This window comes from Phaethon aethereus, assembly GCF_964289735.1.
Source record: "Phaethon aethereus genome assembly, chromosome: 11".
NCBI classification, from domain to species: domain Eukaryota; kingdom Metazoa; phylum Chordata; class Aves; order Phaethontiformes; family Phaethontidae; genus Phaethon; species Phaethon aethereus.
The window spans coordinates 19,425,720-19,448,028 of NC_138587.1; the positions used below are offsets into that span (position 1 = coordinate 19,425,720).

A 22,309-nucleotide genomic window follows, 5' to 3' on the forward strand; every position below is an offset into this window, starting at 1 on the left:
CTTCTCCCAAGTAACAAGGGACAGGACAAGAGGAAACGGCATCAAATTGCACCAGGGGAGGCTTAGTTTGGATATTAGGAAACGTTTCTTCACCGAAAGTATCGTCAAGCATTGGAACAGGCTGCCCAGGGAAGCGGTTGAGTCACCATCCCTGGAGGTATTTAAAAGATGTGTAGATGTGGTTCTTAGGGACATGGTTTGGTGGTGGACTTGGCAGTACTAGGTTAATGGTTGGACTTGATCTTAAAGGTCGTTTCCAACCTAAATGATTATATGATTATCCTCATTTTAGGGGTTTAGTATGGTATAAATTAAAAGCAACTAGAGAAAGCAGTTGGACTGAGATTAACGGTGTAATTATTCCCAATCAAGCTATTCAGTTGATATACTGAGGAAAGGGTTGCACTGAAAGAGCTAGTTGCTGAGCTTTTCTTACTCTTTTTTTCCTCAAGCCGGTTTGACCAGCTGGTACTCTTGAAACATGCTGAGGTACTGAAGGGAATTTCATTAAAAACGACATTCTTGTATGAAGTAGTTGAAGAAACAAGTGGACCAGATGCGCTTTAAGATACTTTTTTTGTTGTTGTTTGGGTTTTTTTAATGGTATTAAGCGGGATTGAAGGCACTTCAGAGGTGTTCTACGGCACTGTGTGATGTGGTAGTTCACACAGAAGTGGCATTGCTCATACAGATGTTGTAACCTGCTGTATGTGAGGAATAGGAATAATACTAAGTACTTCACTGTAACTTGTGACATATCTGCAAAATTAAGTATTCTGATTTAAAAAAATTGTATTGTAATATAACGTTATGCTCTTAATTGATCCCTTAAAGCAATTTTGTTGCTTCCATTTCACTTTTAAATTACCCCAAGAGAGAAAAGAATTCTGTATTTATATATTTGTATTAAATTAACAATGCTTTGTGGAACAAAACGTTATTTTACCTGCATGCCTTGTATATACAGACATCTAATTCTTAAGGTCTGTAAAAATTAACACCTTTGTTTTTTTTCCAGGACTTATAATATCTCTTCAACTTCTTCGTGGTGACATGGAACAGGTTCGAAGGGAAAACCCCATGATATTTAATAGAGGCATTTCTATTACCAGGAAGCTGGGTTTTCCTGATGTTATAATGCCAGGTAAACATAACAGCTCTAATCTTAAAATACTGGTCATTTTTTTCCTCATACTCTCCTAGACAAGCATCACTGTGGTTGGTGCTTTACTTGAAGAAGATTAATAATAGAAGAGTTGCCTTATTTATCTGTAAATGCCAATTCCAGATTCAGGGAGGCATGCTAAAACATTTTAATCAACGAACATTATAGTAATAGAAGGTGTTAAATTCACATGTATAGAAGGTGATCTGGAAAGATTGCTTTGGTATTCTCCTCACCTCCCCCACCAATTGCATATCCCTCATGTATGCTACGCATAGAGATGTTTCTTTTAAAATGCATGAAGTTTCTTCTTCCCAATAATCGAAAGCCTGGAAAAAGTTTCCACTTTGCCACCTTGATTTTTGGAGTTAGTACGATCCTTTTGTGGTGGTTGACAATACAGGAGTCTGCAAATCTGGTCTGATTTTCCAGCTCGCCTTACAAGAGCACCTAGTCCGTGCAGCAGCTGTTTTGGCTGAAGCATTGCTGTACTTCATTTGCTCCTTACGTTTGGAGGAGCAGCTTGAGATGCTTCATGTTTTGGCATAAGTTGAGGTAGTCCCAGCATAGCAGAGAGTTCATTTAGGGAGGAATCCGGAACTTAGCCAGTCATGCAATCAATAGATATAAAACCTGGCATTATACTGGCTTGATTTTTACAGTGTAGTAAGAAATGGGCTTACTAATTATGTTGCGTGTATAGCATTTGAAATACTACCTCATTGCTATGCATGATAACCAAGACCAAGGATGATTTTGCAGACATAGGAAATTTTATGAAAGCATAATGGGAGAAGTATCAGATTTTATTACTTGAAAGACTGCAGTGACATGTCAGTATCAAAAGTAGTTGTTGTAGCCTCATTATGGAGGCTCTTCAGAATGCACAATAAAAATAGGGAGTAGGTGGGAAGAATTTCTAGAAACTAAAGTAAAAGGATTTAGAACCATATGCGTTTTATTTACTAACAGACTTGAAAATAACAGTAATACAGTAGCAAAGGATATTATAAATTTTAGTCTTTAGTGACCTTATAGCAGTTCCAGCCTTAACCCAAAGCAATCAAATAGAGAGAAGATTAAATATTTCATGTTGATATGCAGACACATCTGCTGCAAGGTGATCTGCTGTAATTGGGATCACAGCTGGATGTGTCAGCTAGAATAGCTAGATCACAGCTGGAAAAGTCAACCTAAAAAATTTACATACCTGTATAGGTGAACTGATTCTCCTGCAAGAATCACTTTATTCTTCATTTTTATGTATAGAGCTGTCCCTAGGTGCTTCAGACTGCTGAATTTTAGCAAGCTTAAGGAATAGCTCTATGACCTCAGTGTTCTCCCTAATTGTTTTTCATTTTCCAGGCCCTAGCCTCTTTCTGCAGACTGGCATAGTGGGCTTGTCTTCCCTGTACTTCTATTTTGGGCAGTGCTTTTGTCCAGGGTTTGAACAAGCAGGTTAGCAATTTTCATGAGAAAAGTGCTCCTACCCTAAACTTTAAAAAGTCTCTATTCATTGCAGACAATTCAAATTTCTAAACTTTCTTTTTCTCTCTAATTAAGAACTCTAGCAAAAGCACTGCCTCAGTGCAAAAGGTGGCCACCAAATCATAAGTATAGTATTATGATCTTTGTGACACTCAGCCTAGAGACCTTGGACATTTAAGTAAATTAAAACCAGATTCCACAGCATATGTTTGCAGCTCTCCCGTTGTAAGGTTCCTCTGTGCAAGTACAGTGGTGATCTTCCCAGCTCTGGTCAGCCCATCAGTTTTTCAAATTATACTCTTCAGAAGACCACAGTTGCTTGCTAATCTGATTTTTTTTTTATGGGAACCACAATTTTTGTTGTAGAAAACACAGGGATTTTAAGATGATAATCTATTTGGAATTGGTTTGAGAGAGAGAGAGAGAGAGATCTGCTCAAAATACTGATTGATACAAACAAATGTGTGAAAGGACCACCATTCTGCTATTAAATGCTTACTGCCTCTCTAGAGGTCTTGGACAGCCAGAACTTCTCAATTCAAAGGGGGCTGCAAGAAGCCTGCATGTATAGATTTTTCGATGCCAAGCTTTAGGCATTTGTATTTGAAAAAAAAAAAAAGGGCTCGCATTTGTGGCGAAAAGCAGTTTGTAAATGTCTTTAAACAGCAGGTAAGAAAAGAAAGTTAGCCATGGAAGCGTGAACAGACTTTCACTGTAATGATAAATTAGGAAATTGCCAGAGTGGAGATGAGATGTGAAGAGAGGTAGCGGCAAATGGTGCTCCGAACAAAAATTTTCATTATCCTGGGTATTCTCCAGGATAATGAAATATCTGAAAAGTTAGGAGATTAAAATATAATGTAACTTCACTGTTGCAGTGAACAGGATTTTATCAGGATTTTTTGGCAATGAAAATATGTTTCACATTATTCAAGTGACAGCAGATATTTGCCTGTTGTTCACTTTTAAAACAATAGATCAAACTCTGCTTTGAGTTTACCCAATGTCCAGGATAGAACATTTGAGTAGAGCAAGTTGTCGTTCAGGTGGATTAGCCAAGCTACATGAACAAGGAATGGCTATCAATTTACTTTGTGCTTGTGTTGTTACAGCCAGGATAAAACATTCGTTCTTAGCTTTACTAGTATTGTCTAAAGCTAAAAATACTTCCTTTTTGAAGAAACAAAAACCCAAACCTGTTTTTAAACCATGTCTGCTGCTTTAATTGTCTTTGTCAAACTACCTTGTCCTTGCTTTGCTTCAGAACTGTTTCTTTCTCTTTAAAGACAGGGTTTTCTCTTTCAAAAAAGAGCACAGAAAGTTCATGACTTGTATTTTGCAAGTGGATGCAGATTTTTCAAGGCAGTGTCATTTTAAAATGTTTTTTATGAATAAATTAATAAAGGCTAGGTCACCTAGTATTTTTAAAATACGCCGTGATCATTCTGCTGAACCAAGCAATCTATTTTTAAAAAAGTAAATAGCGCTAGCATTTCAAATGAATCTTCTTGGTCATAGGTTTTAACATTTTCACTTTCTTTTTTTAACAGGAAATCCTTTCATATGTAGATATGTTAACCATTAAAATTCTGTAGCTGTGTCTTAGCACACAGTTCCCCTATCCCATTTTGTTTTCTAAATGGTAGCATTTGTTCATGTATCAAGCCCTCCTTTCCCTCACTCAGGTATGAGCAACGTAAGTGGTAGCTGGTCATCATTAAGAAATAAAGTGAAACCGGTCTTAATGTGCTTATATCTTGCATGGTTATGCAGAACAAGATTAGTATCCTACAAAATAACCATGCCTGTCTTCATTTCTAAAGATAAAATGTTCTTTGTTTGCTTTTGTTGTGATCTGAGAAGAGCATCATAAAGACTTTAGTTATCTTTTTTGTCTGAATCAGAAGGGATTCAGTCAAACCAGCCTCATGAAGAGGTGTGGTTGGTTTTTGTTCATTTGTGGGCTGGTTTTCTTTTTTTCCTTTTCTAAATTGCTACTGAGTTGAAGACCTTCCATCTGATCCTGACAATTTTACCTTTCCCCAGAGATAAAAGCAATGAGGCATGTGCTGCTTGCCTTTTGGATTGCAACTTTATTTGTATACAGAACTTGCTGATCAGAAATCTATTGCATAGGCATGGCGTTTGTCAGTTCCCCAAAGGACATCCCTTCCCTTCCCCATGTGCTGATAAGTATTCTGTCTTTTACTTTGATCCTCTGATGAAAAGTGCATGCTTCATCTTTGACTTGTGAGTGATGTTTCTTTCTCTTTTTTTCTCTCTCCTTGTCTTAATTTCCTGGCTTCTCTCCCTTTCCTTTCCCTTTATTCTCTCCTCTTTCTTTCTGATGCAGAGATGAAGATAGTTGGGTGTAAGTTTCTGCTTTTCTGTGTAATGTCTGCTTATTGCTTGCTTTTTCCCATTTTCATATCTTTCATGGAATGCTGGGGATTGGTAAAGATAGCAAATCATGACATCATAGGGAAACTTTGGTAACAGAGGGGTGTAGACTTTGTCTTATCAGTCTCTCTTTGTACCCCAGTGTTTCAGACAAATTTAGTAGCTATGGCAGATGAATCAGTAGCAAAGGTGAGAAACATCTGAGCATCTGTTCTGTCAGGGAGCAGAAAGTCATGGGAAAAATGCCTTAAGAAACGGACGTGGCAAAATCCATCAGCTAGTCTCAGAATGTTCATGGCAAGAGAGTCAGCGAGACTAGAAGACATAACTATGTAATAATTATCCCAAAAAATGTTTACAAGGAGAATAAAAACATATTTTTGTCATTAATAAACTTGCAGAAACGGAAAGTTAAAATACTAAGCTAGAGGAGATGAGAAAAAAATGTATTACAAATCAACTCACCACAACTGAAAAGAAACTGTTTAAGGGAAATAATTTAATTTTAAAAGAGCATTGTATAAATTCTTTTCTAGACATAGAAGTCAAACTATGGATAGCAAATAATCTAGTAAACATTGTTTGTTCCTTTTCCTTGAAACAAGTGAGTGTTCTGTTCACTGAAAGCTAGAGGAACACACAGAGTTAAACTTGGGTAATGTTCGGGGTGGGGGGAATGTTAATTTAATTTGCCATACAGGCAGCAGATAAAAGCTATTACTCACAATAATGTTAATAGTTGCCATACTGTAACTAATTCAAGAACATAGGCCTTAAAAAATTTAGTGGCTAACTGGTGAAGGGGCAAAGAAATAAACTGCTGAGATGGATCTGATGTGGTTCCCCGAGACTGTCTGACCATACCAGGCTTCTTCATTTTAACAGGCAGGCAGCCATACAGTGGGCAACGCAGCAGCTTTGTACACCTGTGTGAAAGGTGACTTCACTGCTAAAGGAAGGGAAAATCGTGCAGTGTGAGGCCTGGCACTCACGATCTTTTGAGACATGATTGAGAACAAGTCCATAATAGTCAGCCAGAAAAAAGGCCAGAGAGCATTTGAGACCCGTCCCATACAGTACACTGTCACATTTTTTCTTTAGTCTGTTTGTTTTGTAAAAACAACGTGATGATCACAAAGCTGGTTGTGGGCCTCGTTCTGTAATCTCATTCTTGTTGAAATTACTGCACGTCAGAAGCAGTTGCATGTTCGTCATTGGAGAAAGTTAGAACTTAAGATAAGGGTGTAGTTTGGTGTTTGAGATCAGAGTCCAGCCGCTGGCACCCTGCTCTTGTGCAGTGGCCTCCAGAGCTACTGCAGAGAAGAGCTGCCCATCAAGAGAATGTCTGGTTTAATGTGGTACTCTTGGCCAGAAAGAGCAGCAGTTACCATTGTAAAGAGCTAGAACAAATATAGCCAAAAGCATCTTAAAAATCTATACATACGTGTAAAACACTCTGCATTCTACATTTTATGGTTTGTTTCAAGGACTTTACTTACTTGCTGGACTGAGTCTCTTACAGAACCAAACCCGTAGTGATTTAAATTGCTGTAACCTCGCTGAAGTCAGGTGGGGTGATGCTAATTTACTCTAGTTGTGGGGATGTTCATTTACATATGGAATAAATGTATGGTTTTGGTTTTTCTTCATAAGCCATTATGGAAGACACTCTGAGGTCCTTCTTGCCTGTTCATGCTCTGGGGGTTATTGGCAGTCCTCTGTAAAATGCAAGTATTTTTTTAAAAATTGCTAAGCCCACTGATGCTAGAGATATGAGTAGGCAGGATGTCGCAGTGTTGGGCCCCCAGTAAATACAACTATCTCAACAATTTAACAAATACAGACATAAATCCTAATTTTATAGATAGATTATTTTTTTATATCCTTGGCTGCTTAAATTGTAAAAGACTAAATTTTCAGTTTAAAAAATCCGGTGATGAATCTCTGGTTATTTTAAACCTTTGCGTCCTGAATGTTGTGAGCTGCCACTTTTTTCCCCCAGCTTACAGGATTATGCTACGTGTCCTTCATGGGTTCACAAAGTCATAGAACATTGGCCTCTTAGAAAACAAATTTGCTAGAATCAAGATGTCAGAGATCTGTTTGCCTCTTTTGTAGGAACTTTTGTGATTTATGTAACCTTTCTTTGATGCAGTATTCACCTGCATGAAACAGGGACCTTTCCTGTCCTTAGTGTACAAAATCTTTTAGGATCCCTTAATAAAAAGTGTTAGATTAACTGAGATGGTTTCTGTGAATTGTTACTACATTCCAGTTCAAGTAACTGGTTAGTCTTCTAGCGGAAAAAACTACAAATCTTATCAGGATAAATCTCGTAATTCTAATAGATACTAGACAATTATTGGCCATTAGACTACTTAATGTAATTAAGTCTTGAAAATGATCAATAAGTATTTGGAAGTTTTCCAGTACATTTCTTTATATTGTAAAAACAAAATCGATATGTGGCTCATGTAGCCTTTTTCCACCACTGCTTTTTTTTTGCCATTACCATTAAAATAGTTTCAGGTGATATGAGAAAGAATTTAATTTCAATATAAGCGACACCCCCACACCCCAGCTTTAATGTATCATTTATAATTTAAACAATTGTACATTTGACATAAGGCTATGTAAATAGGTTAAAACAAACAGAACATAAATGTGAAGGGAGGGTAAAGGAAGAGCTGCATAACACATCAGGATATAATTCTTTTTTTATTATTGTTAAAAATAGTATATTTCAAGACATTTCATAAAGAACTAGTAACTGCATGTATTTTATGCTAAAAAGCAGTTTACATTTGGTTTTAAATTGAAAACAGTTGTAGAGAGATGGGCTTTAAAAAAAATTCCGTTCTGAAAACTCTCATTAGGTTTTCAGTACATCCTCGGCAGCCATCTAACACAGAGACCTCAGCGTAAAATGTCATCCGCAGGTTTTAGTCTATAAATACTTTGTCCCACTAGCCTTCTAGCGCTTTTTTATTCCTGTACTAATAATACGAGGCCACAGCTGACCCAGTTGTATAATCTGCACTGCTCTATTTGTGAAGATGTGAGACCGTAAGTGATCCAAGTTGGTGTACACTGTTTTTCGCTCAAAATGCAAGAGTTACTGTCACGTCAGAGCCAGGCCTGTTTGTACAGTAGTTTGCCATGCAGAAGGCATGAATTGTCTGGTTTGTTAGACAAGTTCTTTATTTACCTTTTTCCTTTTATGATGGAATTAAGTATGGGAAGAGCGCTCTCTGCAAAGATTTTTGACTTGATATGTAGCTGTCGTTCTGGGTCAGAGCTGAGAAGGATCACTGCTTGATCGTACTGATCACGCTTTGTAGTGTGTTTAGTCACATGCGAGCTGCACTGCACTATCTGTTCGTGCACTTCCGTGGTGCCGTGCAGAATGGTTTCTCTAGCCTTGCAATTTGCGTACTCCAAATAAAATTTTTAATAAACTGCTCTGTGTTCAAGTATTTGCTCTAGTTCCTGTGCAGCCCATTAGTGCGTCTGAGCGCAAACCCCTCAAAAACAGTAGCAGTTGGAGAAAAAAATGGCGTGCAAGGACTCGGCAAGAGATGTGGTTCACATGTTGGGAAAACGATATACTTCTCTGCAGTAAGGGTATTTTCACTGAAATAAACGGAAGTGTTTGAGATTGTAGTTTAAACTTGAGGTTTTCAAGAAACTGATGAGCTCCATACCTGATAGTTACATGCTTTTTGTCTTTTCTAGACACATTCACTTACCTATTTTTACTATATGTAATGACTTTTTCTATTTTTTTAAGAGCCAATAGACAATATTTTTACAAGCGAAGGTGAACCATTATACTTCACTAAAATACTTTTTCGCTGCTTCTTTCTTCATTTTGATGCAAATCCACTGGTTTTTAGTTTCCTCCACCCCCCACCCCAAAGGCATTTTTTTAATTAGTGAAGTAATATACCTCCTGTTAAGCTTAATGGAAGATAAGATTCTATATATAACCAAATGCTGCCTTTAATTTAGGCTGGAAAATGATTTGCAATCTGACATTGGACTTTGTGTAGCCAGACTGTCTTCCAGAAAAAGAGGTCATAAATAGGAAGCTCCAAAATGCTAATTATAGTGAGTACAATTAATTTCTTTTAAGAGTTATAGCACACAGAATTGAAATTTTTTCCTCTTTGTGCAAACTACTAAGAAAAAAGGGATGCTAAGCAGGAGGATTTTCAAAACAAAAGTCACGATTAAATTTTCTTCTGTGATGAGTTTTGTATCTCCTTGATACTCCTACAGTCAACAAAAGGTAGCTTAGCTTGATTTTTATACAGCAAGATAATTGTCTCTGTTGTTGTGGACTGCAGAGTGTTGCATTTGATGCCTATTCTTTGATGAAAAAAAAAAACCAGATCAAATATTTGAGGTCTTTCACCAGCCTCTTGCTGTCATCTTTTTCCCGTTAATGGACCACAGCATTTTCAGACCTCTAACTGTGAGGTGTTTCAAGCAGTCAGCTCTGTGTGAATCCACAGTGAGAGTGAGGTTGATGGAAAGAGGACGACATTCTGCATACAGATTTCCATTCATAAAGAGCTCCTAGCAGAAAACACTGAATGTCACCTACAGAGCTGTATTTTCCATGCTTAAAAAGTGGTACTTGTCTCCAGAAATGAAAATGATAGTAAAGACAGGACTGAAAGCTTTTATTGTTTGTCCCTACAGTAGGTTAAGGAACAAATTCTGTGGGGTATAGACTTCAAGAAGAAGTTGAAGTGCTGCTTTGACAGTCACAAAAGGATATCCCTCACTGCCTGAAAGCAAATGCTGCCTATTTCATTGTGCTTTAATTAATAAACAGGTTTACTGCATCAGCTTCTCCAAGTACTGGGGTGGAAGAAATCAGACATTCAAGGAGTCTCTGCTTTGCTGGACAACCATTCCATTACTTCATTATTTAGTCTCTTGAGGCTGTTTAACAAAGTACTTGCCTTGAAGTATTTTTATTGTTTTAATTTTTGTGTATTTTTATACAAAGGCCCTTTAGTGTACTTACCTTTGTGGTAAGTAAATAAAAAGAAGTGGTAAGTGAGCCATCATGAAATTGTGAGAGTAACTAAATCTTACATAAAAATAGGTGCTACCTGCTATCCTTTTGGTGCATGCTTTAGAGTTGACTGCATTAGTTTTGAAAGCAGAGTTTCCCAAATCAGATTCTTTTAAAAAAAAAGTGAGCGAGAACATGTCAAATTCAGGGTAACAAGATGCTGAGGTAGATGCTAGCATTTGTATTTCTGAAAATAGTAATTTTCTCTGAAAGCTCTTGAAGATGAGGTAGTGTGAAATTGGCAAGTATCCATACTGCCCGCTTTCTTATAGTCATGCATATGGACACCAGGGCCTAGACAGAAATCTCACTAGAAGAATTTTAATAATTCCTTCTTTAATCCATCTGAACTGAATTAAAACCAGATTTCCAAAAAGTCTGGTTTTCCTCTGTGTTATGATTAAAAAAAAAAATTAAAATATAGAAAATACTTGAAGAAGAGCTAACTGAACCTAGTTTTCTGATGATCATCACTAAAATACTCATTTTTACTAAAACATATTGGAAATAGGACGTCTGATGTTAATGATGTTTTGTCAGGCTTAGCTTGATACTTCCAAATCTGCTAACTAGGCAAAGCAGTAGAAAGGTTTTTTTTTTTTCCCCTTCCCCACTTACACACGATAAAAACAAGTATTGATTCTGAGTTCACACGTAATAAAGCCATTACTAACAATGGTCTACTTTTATGCACTGATATTAAAATTTTCATCTTTATTAACAATTAACTTGCTGCTTGGAATGATTTGGGCATCGGCCATAGTCTCGCAGAACACAGAAAACAGTTTGCAGAATCAAAATATGTTGCACTCAGGCACCGAGTCTTCCATGTTGAATTTAAGCATGCGACTCCACTCTTTTCCTGTAGGCGATATACGCAATGACTTATACCTGACGTTAGAAAAGGGAGACTTTGAAAGAGGTGGGAAAAGTGTGCAGAAGAACATCGAAGTGACCATGTATGTGCTGTATGCGGATGGAGAAATCTTGAAGGTAGGTGCTTATTTCTTCTGAGCTTCAGGTGCCATCTGCTTGCCCCATGGACATATTCTCTTGTTCTGTTGCCTCTGATGCAAGGGAAGTGCTAAACTAAAACTAGCTCTTACTTTCCTTTTTTTTTTTTTTTTTGCTAAGTTTTTAAATGATATATTATGATGAAGGAAGAGGTCAGTTATAAACTTGAAAGAATTTGGAGCACTTCCCCTGGATGGGAATAGGGGACTTAGAGAAAATATTCATAAACTGAAAAGCTTATGTAATTTCAAAATGTGATGTCAGTGGCTATAGTAAAAAGAAAATTTAGAGTGACTGTAGTCAGGAAGAACTGAAGAGTATATGACAAATATCTAAAATTAAATAATGTCATACAACATGATGAAATGTGATTACAAGAGAGTTTTAAATCTGAGTCGTTGAAGTTATGGTACTGAATGTAGTTTTGGAGGATAAATTTGAGTTGCCTTACTTCCAAGATCTTGGCTTCCACCCTGGGATGGCTCCGTTCCAGCTGTAGATGGTGATGTTTAATGTTTTTCTTTCTTCCTCCATTCTTGCTTTTAGTATTGTTGAAGGGAAAAGGTAGATAAGTCAGCTTTGTGTGGGGTGGGAGGGAGTAAGGACAGAGAAGTAAACAAAGTATTTCAACGTAAACCTATCAGAAATGGAGAAATGGCTGCATTAAAAGGTATTAATCATAACTTCCCCTTCAAATGCTAATGTACATAAAGGTAGCTAATTATACTGTAACTGTGGCTAATGATTAAGTATAAAAGCCATATAATTTCTTGACATTATCAGTCTTAGCTTTTTCTGTGGTTTTGGTTGGAATGGTCATTCACAGATACTAAATTCTCTTTAGATAGACTAAGTTATCTTTTTCTTACCCTTGCCTGTTATTACTGCTGTAAGAGTACTTCAGGGCTTTACCTGGGATAGTGGAACAGACACGATACAAATGAAAAAAGAATAGTAAAAGGTGGTCATTCTGATTAGAAAAAAATCAGGTGAACATTTGTCATAAAGGAGAGACTTTACATATAAAGGATCTTTCGTGGTTCTTTACATTTAAACCACATATTTAAAAGATAATCTTTATACTAGTTTTTATGTTATTGCTCCTCTGTGTAGTTGTAGTCAAAGCAACAAAGATATTTCATTTACGTCGGGAAGATCTTTGATTCATGGCATCTAATGATGCCTGTATTTCAAACATGCAGACAGCAGAATTTTACTACATAGGAAATACTCAAAGGTATAAGCTATCATAGCTACTGAAAAATAAGTAAAAGGGACATCAAGACAATAGAAGTTGAACCTTCCTTCCCTTTAATTTGAACTCCTCCTCTCACTGCTTAGGGGCATTTGTGTTCTCTCTTAACTGCAGAGTAGAACTAGAAAAATAACATCTAAAACTGAATGTCAGTTGAACTGAATATAGAGGCATAGCTGGAAAGTGCTAAATGAAAACTTGAGGGAATAATCACAAGCACTGGAGAGAAGGAAAGGGCTGCTTAGAATTGAGGTTGCAAACCAATGACTCTTTTTTTTCATCACTGCAGTAGTTTCTACATGATTTAAAAATTCTGCAAATTCATTTACCAAAGTTAAAGCAAATGAGACAGCCGTCTGGATTACTTCTTAGTGGGTTATTTTACCATTCAACAGTAATGTCCTTGTCCTTGTAGAAGACAGTTGACCCTATTAAGTGTATATGGCTGCTTAGAGTCTATAGAAATGCCCTGAAAATCATAAGGATTCACTTCCTTAAACTGTAGATTTCCAGTTCGTATCAACTTTCAGAATGCAGATTTTGGTTGTAAAATACAGGCAAACTTGGTGCTCAAAATCTTCCTGTGTGTCAGGTGAAAAGCCCTGAGAACAAAGAGCTCCATCAATTCTAACCATCTCACCTGTGCAGTGGGTTTTGGGAAGCCTAGGTATCCATTTGTCTAAAACTTAACACAGGTCTGTTAGTCTGGGTTATTTTAGAATGCCACTAAATGAATATTGTTTTACCTTTTATGTTAAGAATTTAGTTTTAAACCTTAGATGGCTTATTTTTCACTGCAACGATCTGGCTTACGTAATCTTTGGTGTGGACACCTAGAACAGTGTGTGATGAGCTGCCATTTTCCATTAGGAGGGAGCTGGTTTCACCCAAAGACCCAATATAATTTCATTCCTAGATGAAGCAGCTGTAAAGAGACTGCTGGATCAGGACTTTCATTTCGGTCATTCAGCATAATCTAAAAGAAATACCGAAGACTGCAATAGAGGAGTTTTAACTTTTTAATATAAATGTTAAGAATAAGGTGTGTGCTGGATAGGGCTTGGTATGGTAGTGATAAAGAGAATTGCTTTGTTTGGGATCCCTGTCACCTTGAATGATCACTTGCATGACCTGAGATTGCTTTCACAGTCAAGTGTAGCTATTTTCTTTCTTCTGTTTCATTTGTTGAATTATGACATTAATTTAATAGCTTTCAGTAGGTGATACAGTAGAGAACCTAAGAAAAAACCTTCAAGCTTACGATAGTATGGGCAGAACACTGAAAGGTCAGTTGTTGACCCAAATGCACTACTGTTATTGTTTGAAATATCTTTTAATGTTCCTGACCTTTGGCCTTTCCAAAGCAGAGACTGCCAAATCAGGAGGCGTGTGCTGAGTTACACAGTCCAGCAGGGAAACTGCCACAAAGTTTTCGTCTTACATTAGAATAAAATCTCTAAACTTTTCCTGACCAGAAGCACAATCCAAATGTGAATTATGCCTTTGTGAAGACTTTAGCGGGATCATATGCAGCGTTAATGAGAATATTCTGTCTGTCTCAAATCTTTATTGCTGCGGACTATTTCTTGGTCCAGAAATAGTCCCATTGAAAGCAGTGAAATTATTCCCTGAATGCAGCGCTGTTCAAAATGAAAATGAGTATTTCCTTTTCAAAATCGTCTTACTCAATTGTTAGTATCTTTCAATGTAGTCTGAAAAATAAAAACCTTGACACATTTCTCACTTATTCTTCTTTCTTTTCCAGTAGCAGGAGTATGTTATTAATTGCAAAGCATACCTTAAATGATAAAATTATTATCTGATACTTTTTCTAGTTTAGCTTCCCTTACTTGCCTGTGCCCTCTAATTCACCTACATATCTGGGTTTTGTGGAAACTAGATGTTTATGTGTTGCAGATCACAATTCAGAATTAAACAGTCCTCCTTCCTCAGACTATAGATTGTAGTATAAATGCATAGAAACTAAGTTAACCAAGAGGAAAGACTCATTTATTCATTTATTTAAAGTTTATAGCATGGAACAGCATTCAGAGACTCACTATTTGTCTGCCAAGGCAGGTAGTTTTTTGACACAACAGGAAAAATTTAAATTTTTACTGTACCTTTAGAGAAGAAATACAAATACTATTTTACTTTCTCCTAAGAACCTAATGCAGAATGAGGTTTCAGAATTGCTGTGTTGAAGCCCAACGAGTTACTCTTATTACAAAATATAACTGGGATATTGCAGGCATTCTGGTTTTTAGTACTGACACCACTAATCTCACTCCAACCTATTAATATCTGCAACAGTTAATTCTTGTTGTATTTTTTAAAAAATCCCCTTTATGCTGGGATTCTGGCACAGACCATATGGTTACTAAGGCTTACTTGACAAGACTGAGTTTTGCAAGTATATGTTACAGTCACTCAGTTTGGATTAGAGCCTTTGCAATGAATCCCTATCCAGGGAGGCTGTTCTTGCACTGCATCCCAAAATTCCGGAGAACTTTTCTTACTTTTTGGGCTCTTCACAAATTCTTAACTTCTTTGAAGACAGAAGAATATTACCAGAGGCCGAACTAGCTGCTGGTGGTTAATGGGATATAGTTGACTTGATAGTCCCTTGACTACAGATGAAAAAAATCAAATCAACATTGTCAGTATTTTCTTGGGATAGAATTTAGAGATGCCTTGGGGAAGTGACAGGTAGTTCTTGTCATGATGCTATTCCATGTGGGGTGTTTTTACGTCAGAATTTGTATTGCGTGTGTTATTCTGAGTCTGCTTAGCTTCTGTTTCTTCCTGGATTCATTATCCTTAGAGATGCTAAAAGTGAAGAATCTCTAAAGTTTCTTTTTTCTGCATCGTTTTGTAAGATGTCGTATCTTTTGGATCACCTTGTAAGTGCTAGGTCTAGAACATGGGTTAGTGCTTGTATTAAAAAAATGTGCTTCCTGCTCCATGTCTTCATCACAGAGGGCCTTTTACTGTCCTTGTTTCAGGACTTTAGTATTTCACGTAACTTCCTTCGCTCATGTTCTGACAAAGGTTTTTTTTATTTCCTAAATAATATCAATTCAAGTTTTTCTTTATCTGTATTTTGAGAATACATTGATTGATCAAGATCTCTGAGCTTTTTATATCTAAAAGCAGAAATGCAGATCCCATCATCTTTTTGGGTGATGACTATTCAACAGAAATTCTTTGCTTATCATTAATGAAGTAACTCGAGAATTTTCTGGGATACTCGGTGCGGCTGAATGGTTGTAGTTTCAAAAAACCAACATTTTTAAGAGCTTGAAAAGTTCAGGTATCACTTCTGAACTGAGATACTGAAGCAGAAATCTGATTAAATGATATTTTTAGAAAAGTCTAATATTACAAATGATGGTCCTATTAGGTCCTTTTTTTTTTTTTTGACTCATCTTTATATATTTGGACTTACATGTTTATTGTATCTGTTCTATGCTTGATAGAAAACTTAGTTTAAAAAATAACTTAAGATAATGGAATTCATCCAGTATCATAGGTGTCCTAGCTCATCCTTTGACCCAAAACACAATTTAAAGATCTCTTCAAAAACTTCAGATTTCGTTGTGTCTGATTTTCTGCTTCTGACTCTTCCTTTATGTCTACAGAAAGATATGAATTACATAAAGTAATAGAATGACTCATCTGTAGCGATGTGATGTTTTTTATCTTGAATTTTGTTTTCTTTTGTTCCAGGACTGCATCAGCCTGGGCTCAGGAGAGCCAAGCAGGAGTGCATACCACTCTTTTGTCCTTTACCACAATAACAGCCCTCGATGGGGGGAAATCATCAAGTTGCCCATCCCTATAGACAGGTTCCGTGGGTCTCACCTCCGGTTTGAGTTCAGACATTGCTCCAGTGAGTGCAAAATATAACCAAAAGAGATCCAAAAAAGCTGAGTTCTTTCCATTGTCAGTTTATATTTGGATGAGGCTGTTACTGGGTGGGAAGCAGGAAAGGGGTGCCAACTTAAAATACAGTGAAGGTGCACTGCTAATTAACCTGTTGCTATATTTATTAAACAGCACATTAAAAAAAATTCTGAACAATCGGTGCAGGGCAAAACATTTTGTGGATGTTCTCCCCTGCTGTTCTTTTCCTGAGTTTTCCTGTAGAATGTTTTCTTTACAGCATGTACATTTTATATTTTGCTACGATTGGCATGTTTGTGTTTTTGAGCGTTGTCAATCACTTGCGTAGAATTAGACACACTATATTGTATGTTGTTTCTTACATAGCCTGCATGCTTTTTGTTAGGAATGCAGAGAAGTTAGTGAATAACCTTTGGCACCTATGAACAGTCAGAATATGTACAAATATGGTTCCCTATTTCTATCTCCTGCTACAGCAAAAGACAAGGGAGAAAAGAAGCTCTTTGGTTTTGCTTTCACTCCGTTGATGAGAGATGATGGCACTACCTTGTCGGATGATATTCATGAGCTTTATGTTTATAAGGTACCAGTTCTTCTCAGCAGACTTTTCACCTACTCATCTATACTTCAGTTTAAATGGTCATTATATTATCTTTTTTATTTCCCTCGTTACAAGTAGGTGAGGAACAGATTAATAGTAGTTTCAAAAATTTATGAATTGTAAATCACATGACTTGGTATGGATACAGCCTTCTAGTCTAGGTGCAGCTTACCTTTTCCCTTCAGATAATGATGATGTACTTTCTCTTAATCCTGTCTGTTTTTGCATTCAAACATACTAGCGTTTATGAGCATTCAGCAGTTTTACCAGCCTGTGGCGTTATTCTGTACCTTGGTATTATGAAATTATGCTGTACTTTGAATGCATAGTGTTACATGCTACAGCTTGGCAACCCTGTAGTGAGGGGTTTGAGCTGGGATGCTTTGGTTTTTTTCCTTCCTGCTGATTTACTTTGGTTTATTTCTTCGGCATGATTTTCAGACAGCAGCACTAGGTTGTGCAGTTGGAAGATCGTGATAAGTTCTGAAGAGTCAGTGGTTAGGAGACCACACTTTCTAAAACTAGGTCTGTTTTGTGTATGTACAGGCCCCGAAAGTGGTAAGCACAGCTTTTTCTTAGAAGTGTTTTTGTGCACCCAAAAGATCAATAACAGTACTGTTGGGTGATTGCTGTCAGGGTGTGAGTATGTGGAACGAGGCAGACTAGGTACAACTCCATTTCCTGTCCTGTACCTGCAGTGTGATGAGAACAGCACGTTTAACAATCACGCACTGTACCTGGGGCTGCCTTGCTGCAAAGAGGACTACAATGGCTGCCCCAATATCCCTTCCAGCCTCATTTTCCAGCGCAGCACCAAAGAGACCTTTTCAGTCTCCACACAGCTTTCCTCTACTAAACTGACCCAGAATGGTAAGTAGCTGATCCTTCAAATTTGCCCAAGGCAACTGGGATTATGAAAACGAGAGATAAGATGGGTGTGCATGTGCTCTGTTTATTTTACTAAAATACTCCCTTGTTATAATTTCATTATATGTATGTTTGGGGTTTTTTTTTACTAACTTACTACTGAAATGAGCAGAAAACATTTTTTTTTGAGGAAATAAGGATATTGACAGATGGCAGAGAAATTACAGGCATTACGGAAACTGCAAGAGAAGGGTAATATGTTAAAGCAAAGTTAATTTTCATTAAGTGATTGAAGAACAAAAAATTCAATATTAGCACTTCTGTACAATCCAAAGTTTGTTTTGTTCAGCTTTTGGAGTTACTAAGTAAATAAAAATTTGTTATGGCAACGTCCCTGAGGCATGAGCAGACAAAAGCGGGTACAGTGCAGTGTCAAGTCATATAGGGAAGAATGCAGTCTTTACTCTTTTAAAAGTACTTTACCAGTCCTCCATTCATTTCCTTGTTAGTATTGGACTTACTCCATATTTGCCTTCTTGTTTTCCCTTATTTACTCATTTTTTCCGAGAAGCCTGAACTGCAACAAGAGCAGAACCCCAAGATGTAATGACTCTCTGGTGGGTCTGGGGTTGCCATTCTTCCCTCCGCATATGGATTCTAGCTCTTTCTCTTACTGTTCTGCAGTGGACTTGCTTGCCCTGCTGAAATGGAAAGCTTACCCAGATCGTGTGATGGATATTCTAGGAAGACTGAGACATGTCAGTGGCGAGGAAATTGTTAAGGTACTACATGAAATAAAAGTCTTTGGATATATCTGTGTTAGCAAGTGAATCCAGACCTGCAGTGCACTTCTGAACGTTCCCTCTTACTGTACTTTTTGATTCATGCTCTGAATTCTGAGTGTATGAATTGGAGTGTTATTTTGGCATGAAACTGAACAGGAAGATACACTCCAAAAATTAATGGATAGTTAGTCCTTGGGATCAAAATAGAGCTAACCCTTAGTAAAATACCCTCATCCACATTTGCTGTGAGTATCGGGTCCTCAGCACCGATTGTTCCGCTCTGTAGGCCTGCTCCTGTTGAGCCGCGCTGCTTGCTGAGTAGGCATAGCCACTGGTAGTGGTGTTTTGTGCACTTACCTGTTCTGATAGTGTTTTCTAAAGGACGTCCTCTGAAATTGCCAAAGTGTGGGTGGTCATTTCTGGAGTGAAGAAAGTAGAGCTGACTCAGAACACTTGGCCTTTTCAGACAGCTACTAGCATTGATCTGTATTTCTGTCTTGCAAATATGTTCTAAATGTCTGTGTAGAGGAGAAAGAAATGTGAAACCTTGAAAGTTAAGTTTTGCTCAACGGCCAGTGAACCACCCTGCAAACCCGTTTTCCTGTCCCAGCACTGTGAAGTGGAGCTGTTGCCTAGAGCACCAGTTGCTCTCTAGCCTGTCTAACCTGTCAGTAATGTGTCTTCTACCTGATAATTTCAGCATGTTTTGTAACCACTGTAGCTCTACAGGCCAAGCCTTTCTGTGACCTGAACTTTCTTAGGTCAAAGGAACTTCAAAATGCGTTTGAATACTTGTGCTCTCAGGAAAAAAAAAAGCGCATTCCAGATAACCCTCTGATAATTTTAGAAGTGCTAAGAACTCTCCCTAGAATTTATTTCTATAATCTAGAAGCAAAAGGAGATAATTTGTAAGGGCAAACAACCAAATCGCTTAAAGCCATTTCACTGTATCTCGTTTGAATGTTGCCATATCTTGAATGTTAATCTTCATGATAACTTCGTAACAGTAACAGAAGAGGGCAATACCCCATTTGTATTGGAATTCTTCAAGAATGTCATGTTTTATAGACTTTGTTTGCAGGGCAGTACAAGTATCTGTTTTTTATAGAGAAAAGCATAAAAATATACAGAACAAATTATTCCGAGGGGAGAAGTAATTGATTCCCTCCCTATATCAGGTGCCATTTGGCATTAGGATATGAAGAACAGAATGCAATAATTCAGAAAAAAAGAAATTTTATCCTTTCAGAGACTTCATAAATTGTTCCATATTATTTCTTGTTTTCCACATCTGAAATTTAATTAGACTAAAAAAATCATGAGTGAACGTGCAGTGGACTTGATCATCATCTTCACAGTTGTCCTTTCTAAGGACTGTGCTTTTGAGAAAGAAAATCACTGAACTGTCAGCATCCAGTAAGCTGCAATGTTATGGATGAAAGAAACAATTGGCAATATGTTACTTGACCCAATTAATGCTTGTTTAAAAAGCTTTACTTTCTGTCATATAACTAAAGCTTTCGATATTAAACATCATTCGGAGCACCAGTTAACGTGCTTCCGAGTCTTAAAATTGAAGAACAGTATCTGATATGCTCTAGTGATACGCGAATGAAGGTTACTTGTTTTGCCACTGTTAAGCAGCACTTCTAGCCAGCTTAAAGTGAAAGGAACACTCAGTTGTATTTACAAATCAGGCAAGTGATACATATTTCTTATTTTTTGTTTGTTTTCTGTCATTGTTTCTTTAGAAATATTCCTTCTAAAGAGAAAAATTCTTCTTAGTAAAAACAAATGAAAATCTGTCACATTACATGGATGAACCTGAAGTGATTTGTCTTTGGAAGTGTTTCACAAAGATCTCCACATGTATGAAATAATGAAAGCAGGGGGGAAATAACCTTCGTTTGAATACAACTGAATTCGAAATTCTTTGTTTTTTCATGTCATTTTAGTTCCTACAAGATATTCTTGACACATTGTTTGTAGTTTTGGATGACAACACGGAAAAGTATGGTCTGCTGGTCTTTCAGTCTTTGGTAAGCTGCTGAATTGTTACTTTTCTTTATCCCATGGTCACTGAGTTTTAAGTTTCTTAGTATCATGTTCCTAGTCCTTTATTTCCATGAAATAGGAAATATTCAGCTGGATCCAGCCTTATGTTTTCTGTAATAATCCTGGGTGAGGAGGGCAGGATAGCCTTTACAGACCCAAGAATAGCAATATTTGCTATTGCTTGGGAGAAGCAAACAATAACATCTAATAACACAACTACTGCCTGTTTAAAGAAGCTCATTTTAAAGCATGTTTAAAGCAAGCACATGTCATTGTTCCTTAGGTCACGTAACTTGTTTACGGAAACCTAGCAACAGTGTGCAGTTTCCTTTAGTGTGGGTTCACTTTTTCATCTCCCACAGGTATTCATCATAAATCTGCTGCGTGACAGCAAGTATTTTCATTTTCGACCTGTGATGGACACTTACATTCAGAAGCACTTTGCAGGAGCACTGGCTTACAAGTAGGTTCTGTTAATCCATCACTTCAAGAGGTGGCACTAGCAAGCTTTTGAATGACGTCACCATCAGAATCATAACCTTCATATTAGCAGTGGTTTTCAAAAATAGAACTACTGAGATGAAAGTTCTCTAGCACAGTTACAGAGAAAAGCTGCTGAATGTCACCTGTGGCTAAGAATGAGCAAATCTTACTTTTTTTTTTTAACTGAAGAGACAGTGTAACTCAGCAACAACTCATTATCAGTCTGTAGTAACGAGCTGCCAAGAGCATATACATTTCTTGTCTTAAGATGGTGTTGGGATATAAGATTTGTTTGAAAGCTTAGAGAACTACTTGTAATTTCCTCTTCCAAAGTAGACAGGTATTCACATGGGATGGTGTTCTATTTGATTAGAGTAAATCTATAATTTCAGTAGATCAGAATTTTCACTGTCACTTTGAAGATTTGGCCATTATTTTCTAGTACTCTTTTTTGAGTTTTGCATCAGACAGGAAGACAGATTTTTGAAAGCAGTAAGTTATCATTCAGAGTTTTGTTTTTCCTTTCTTTTAAACCATTTCTTTTGTACATTTGAGCATATTCTATCTTTGGCCACAGTAAACTATTAAAAAGAGCTTATAATTCTTTTGAGTGTTTTAAGGCGTTCACAATTTAGTGTAATTAAATAAAATAAATGGCAGGTAAAAAACTGTAGATACTATACAACACTAGAAGGCATAGTCATGTTCAGAGGGTAAAAAGGTGTTCTCCTGTGTTCTGCTTTGTGTTAATTATCACCTCTTTCAGACAAAACAAATGATTTTTGGTAGTTTGATGTCTGAAATAAAGTATGTTTTTAATACAATTAGTCCAAGTTAGTCCAAATGGTATTGGGTACTCAGGAAAATAGATGCATGTATTTTCTTTGTGATCTTACTTTCTAAAAACTGATTACTTAGAGGAGATCTGGCATTTCTTACCAAAAAAAAAAAAGTAGTATGTTTAGGTCCCAGATCTACATTGCATGCCTTTATCAAAGCTGTCTCTTTAATAACATCTTTTTGATGTTCTCTTGGTGTTCTTTGTGGTCTAAGTCAATTACAGAGAAGAAATAATTTTCTGGGTTTGGAACCTAAATAAACATATATTTTGTAAATTCAGTAGGTAGGACAGCTAAAGTTGGCCACTGGAATGGAGTGAAATGAGACTATTTTATAGATTTCTCCCTAAAATCAAAATGGT

The 22,309-nt window shown here is 37.0% G+C and overlaps 1 protein-coding gene across 1 annotated transcript in view; it reads left to right on the forward strand.

Moving 5' to 3' along the window:
* Positions 1-22,309, forward strand: part of DOCK3 (dedicator of cytokinesis 3) — a gene marked incomplete at both ends in the record, with an annotated part of 215,636 nt that overhangs the window by 129,161 nt on the left and 64,166 nt on the right. Inside the window, 9 exons of the mRNA XM_082004660.1 lie at positions 1,019-1,144; positions 5,007-5,024; positions 11,011-11,135; positions 16,141-16,303; positions 16,794-16,900; positions 17,617-17,788; positions 18,470-18,567; positions 20,526-20,609; positions 20,988-21,088. Of these exons, the coding sequence (XP_081860786.1) occupies positions 1,019-1,144; positions 5,007-5,024; positions 11,011-11,135; positions 16,141-16,303; positions 16,794-16,900; positions 17,617-17,788; positions 18,470-18,567; positions 20,526-20,609; positions 20,988-21,088 (994 nt within the window). The remainder of the gene's footprint in view (positions 1-1,018; positions 1,145-5,006; positions 5,025-11,010; positions 11,136-16,140; positions 16,304-16,793; positions 16,901-17,616; positions 17,789-18,469; positions 18,568-20,525; positions 20,610-20,987; positions 21,089-22,309) is intronic.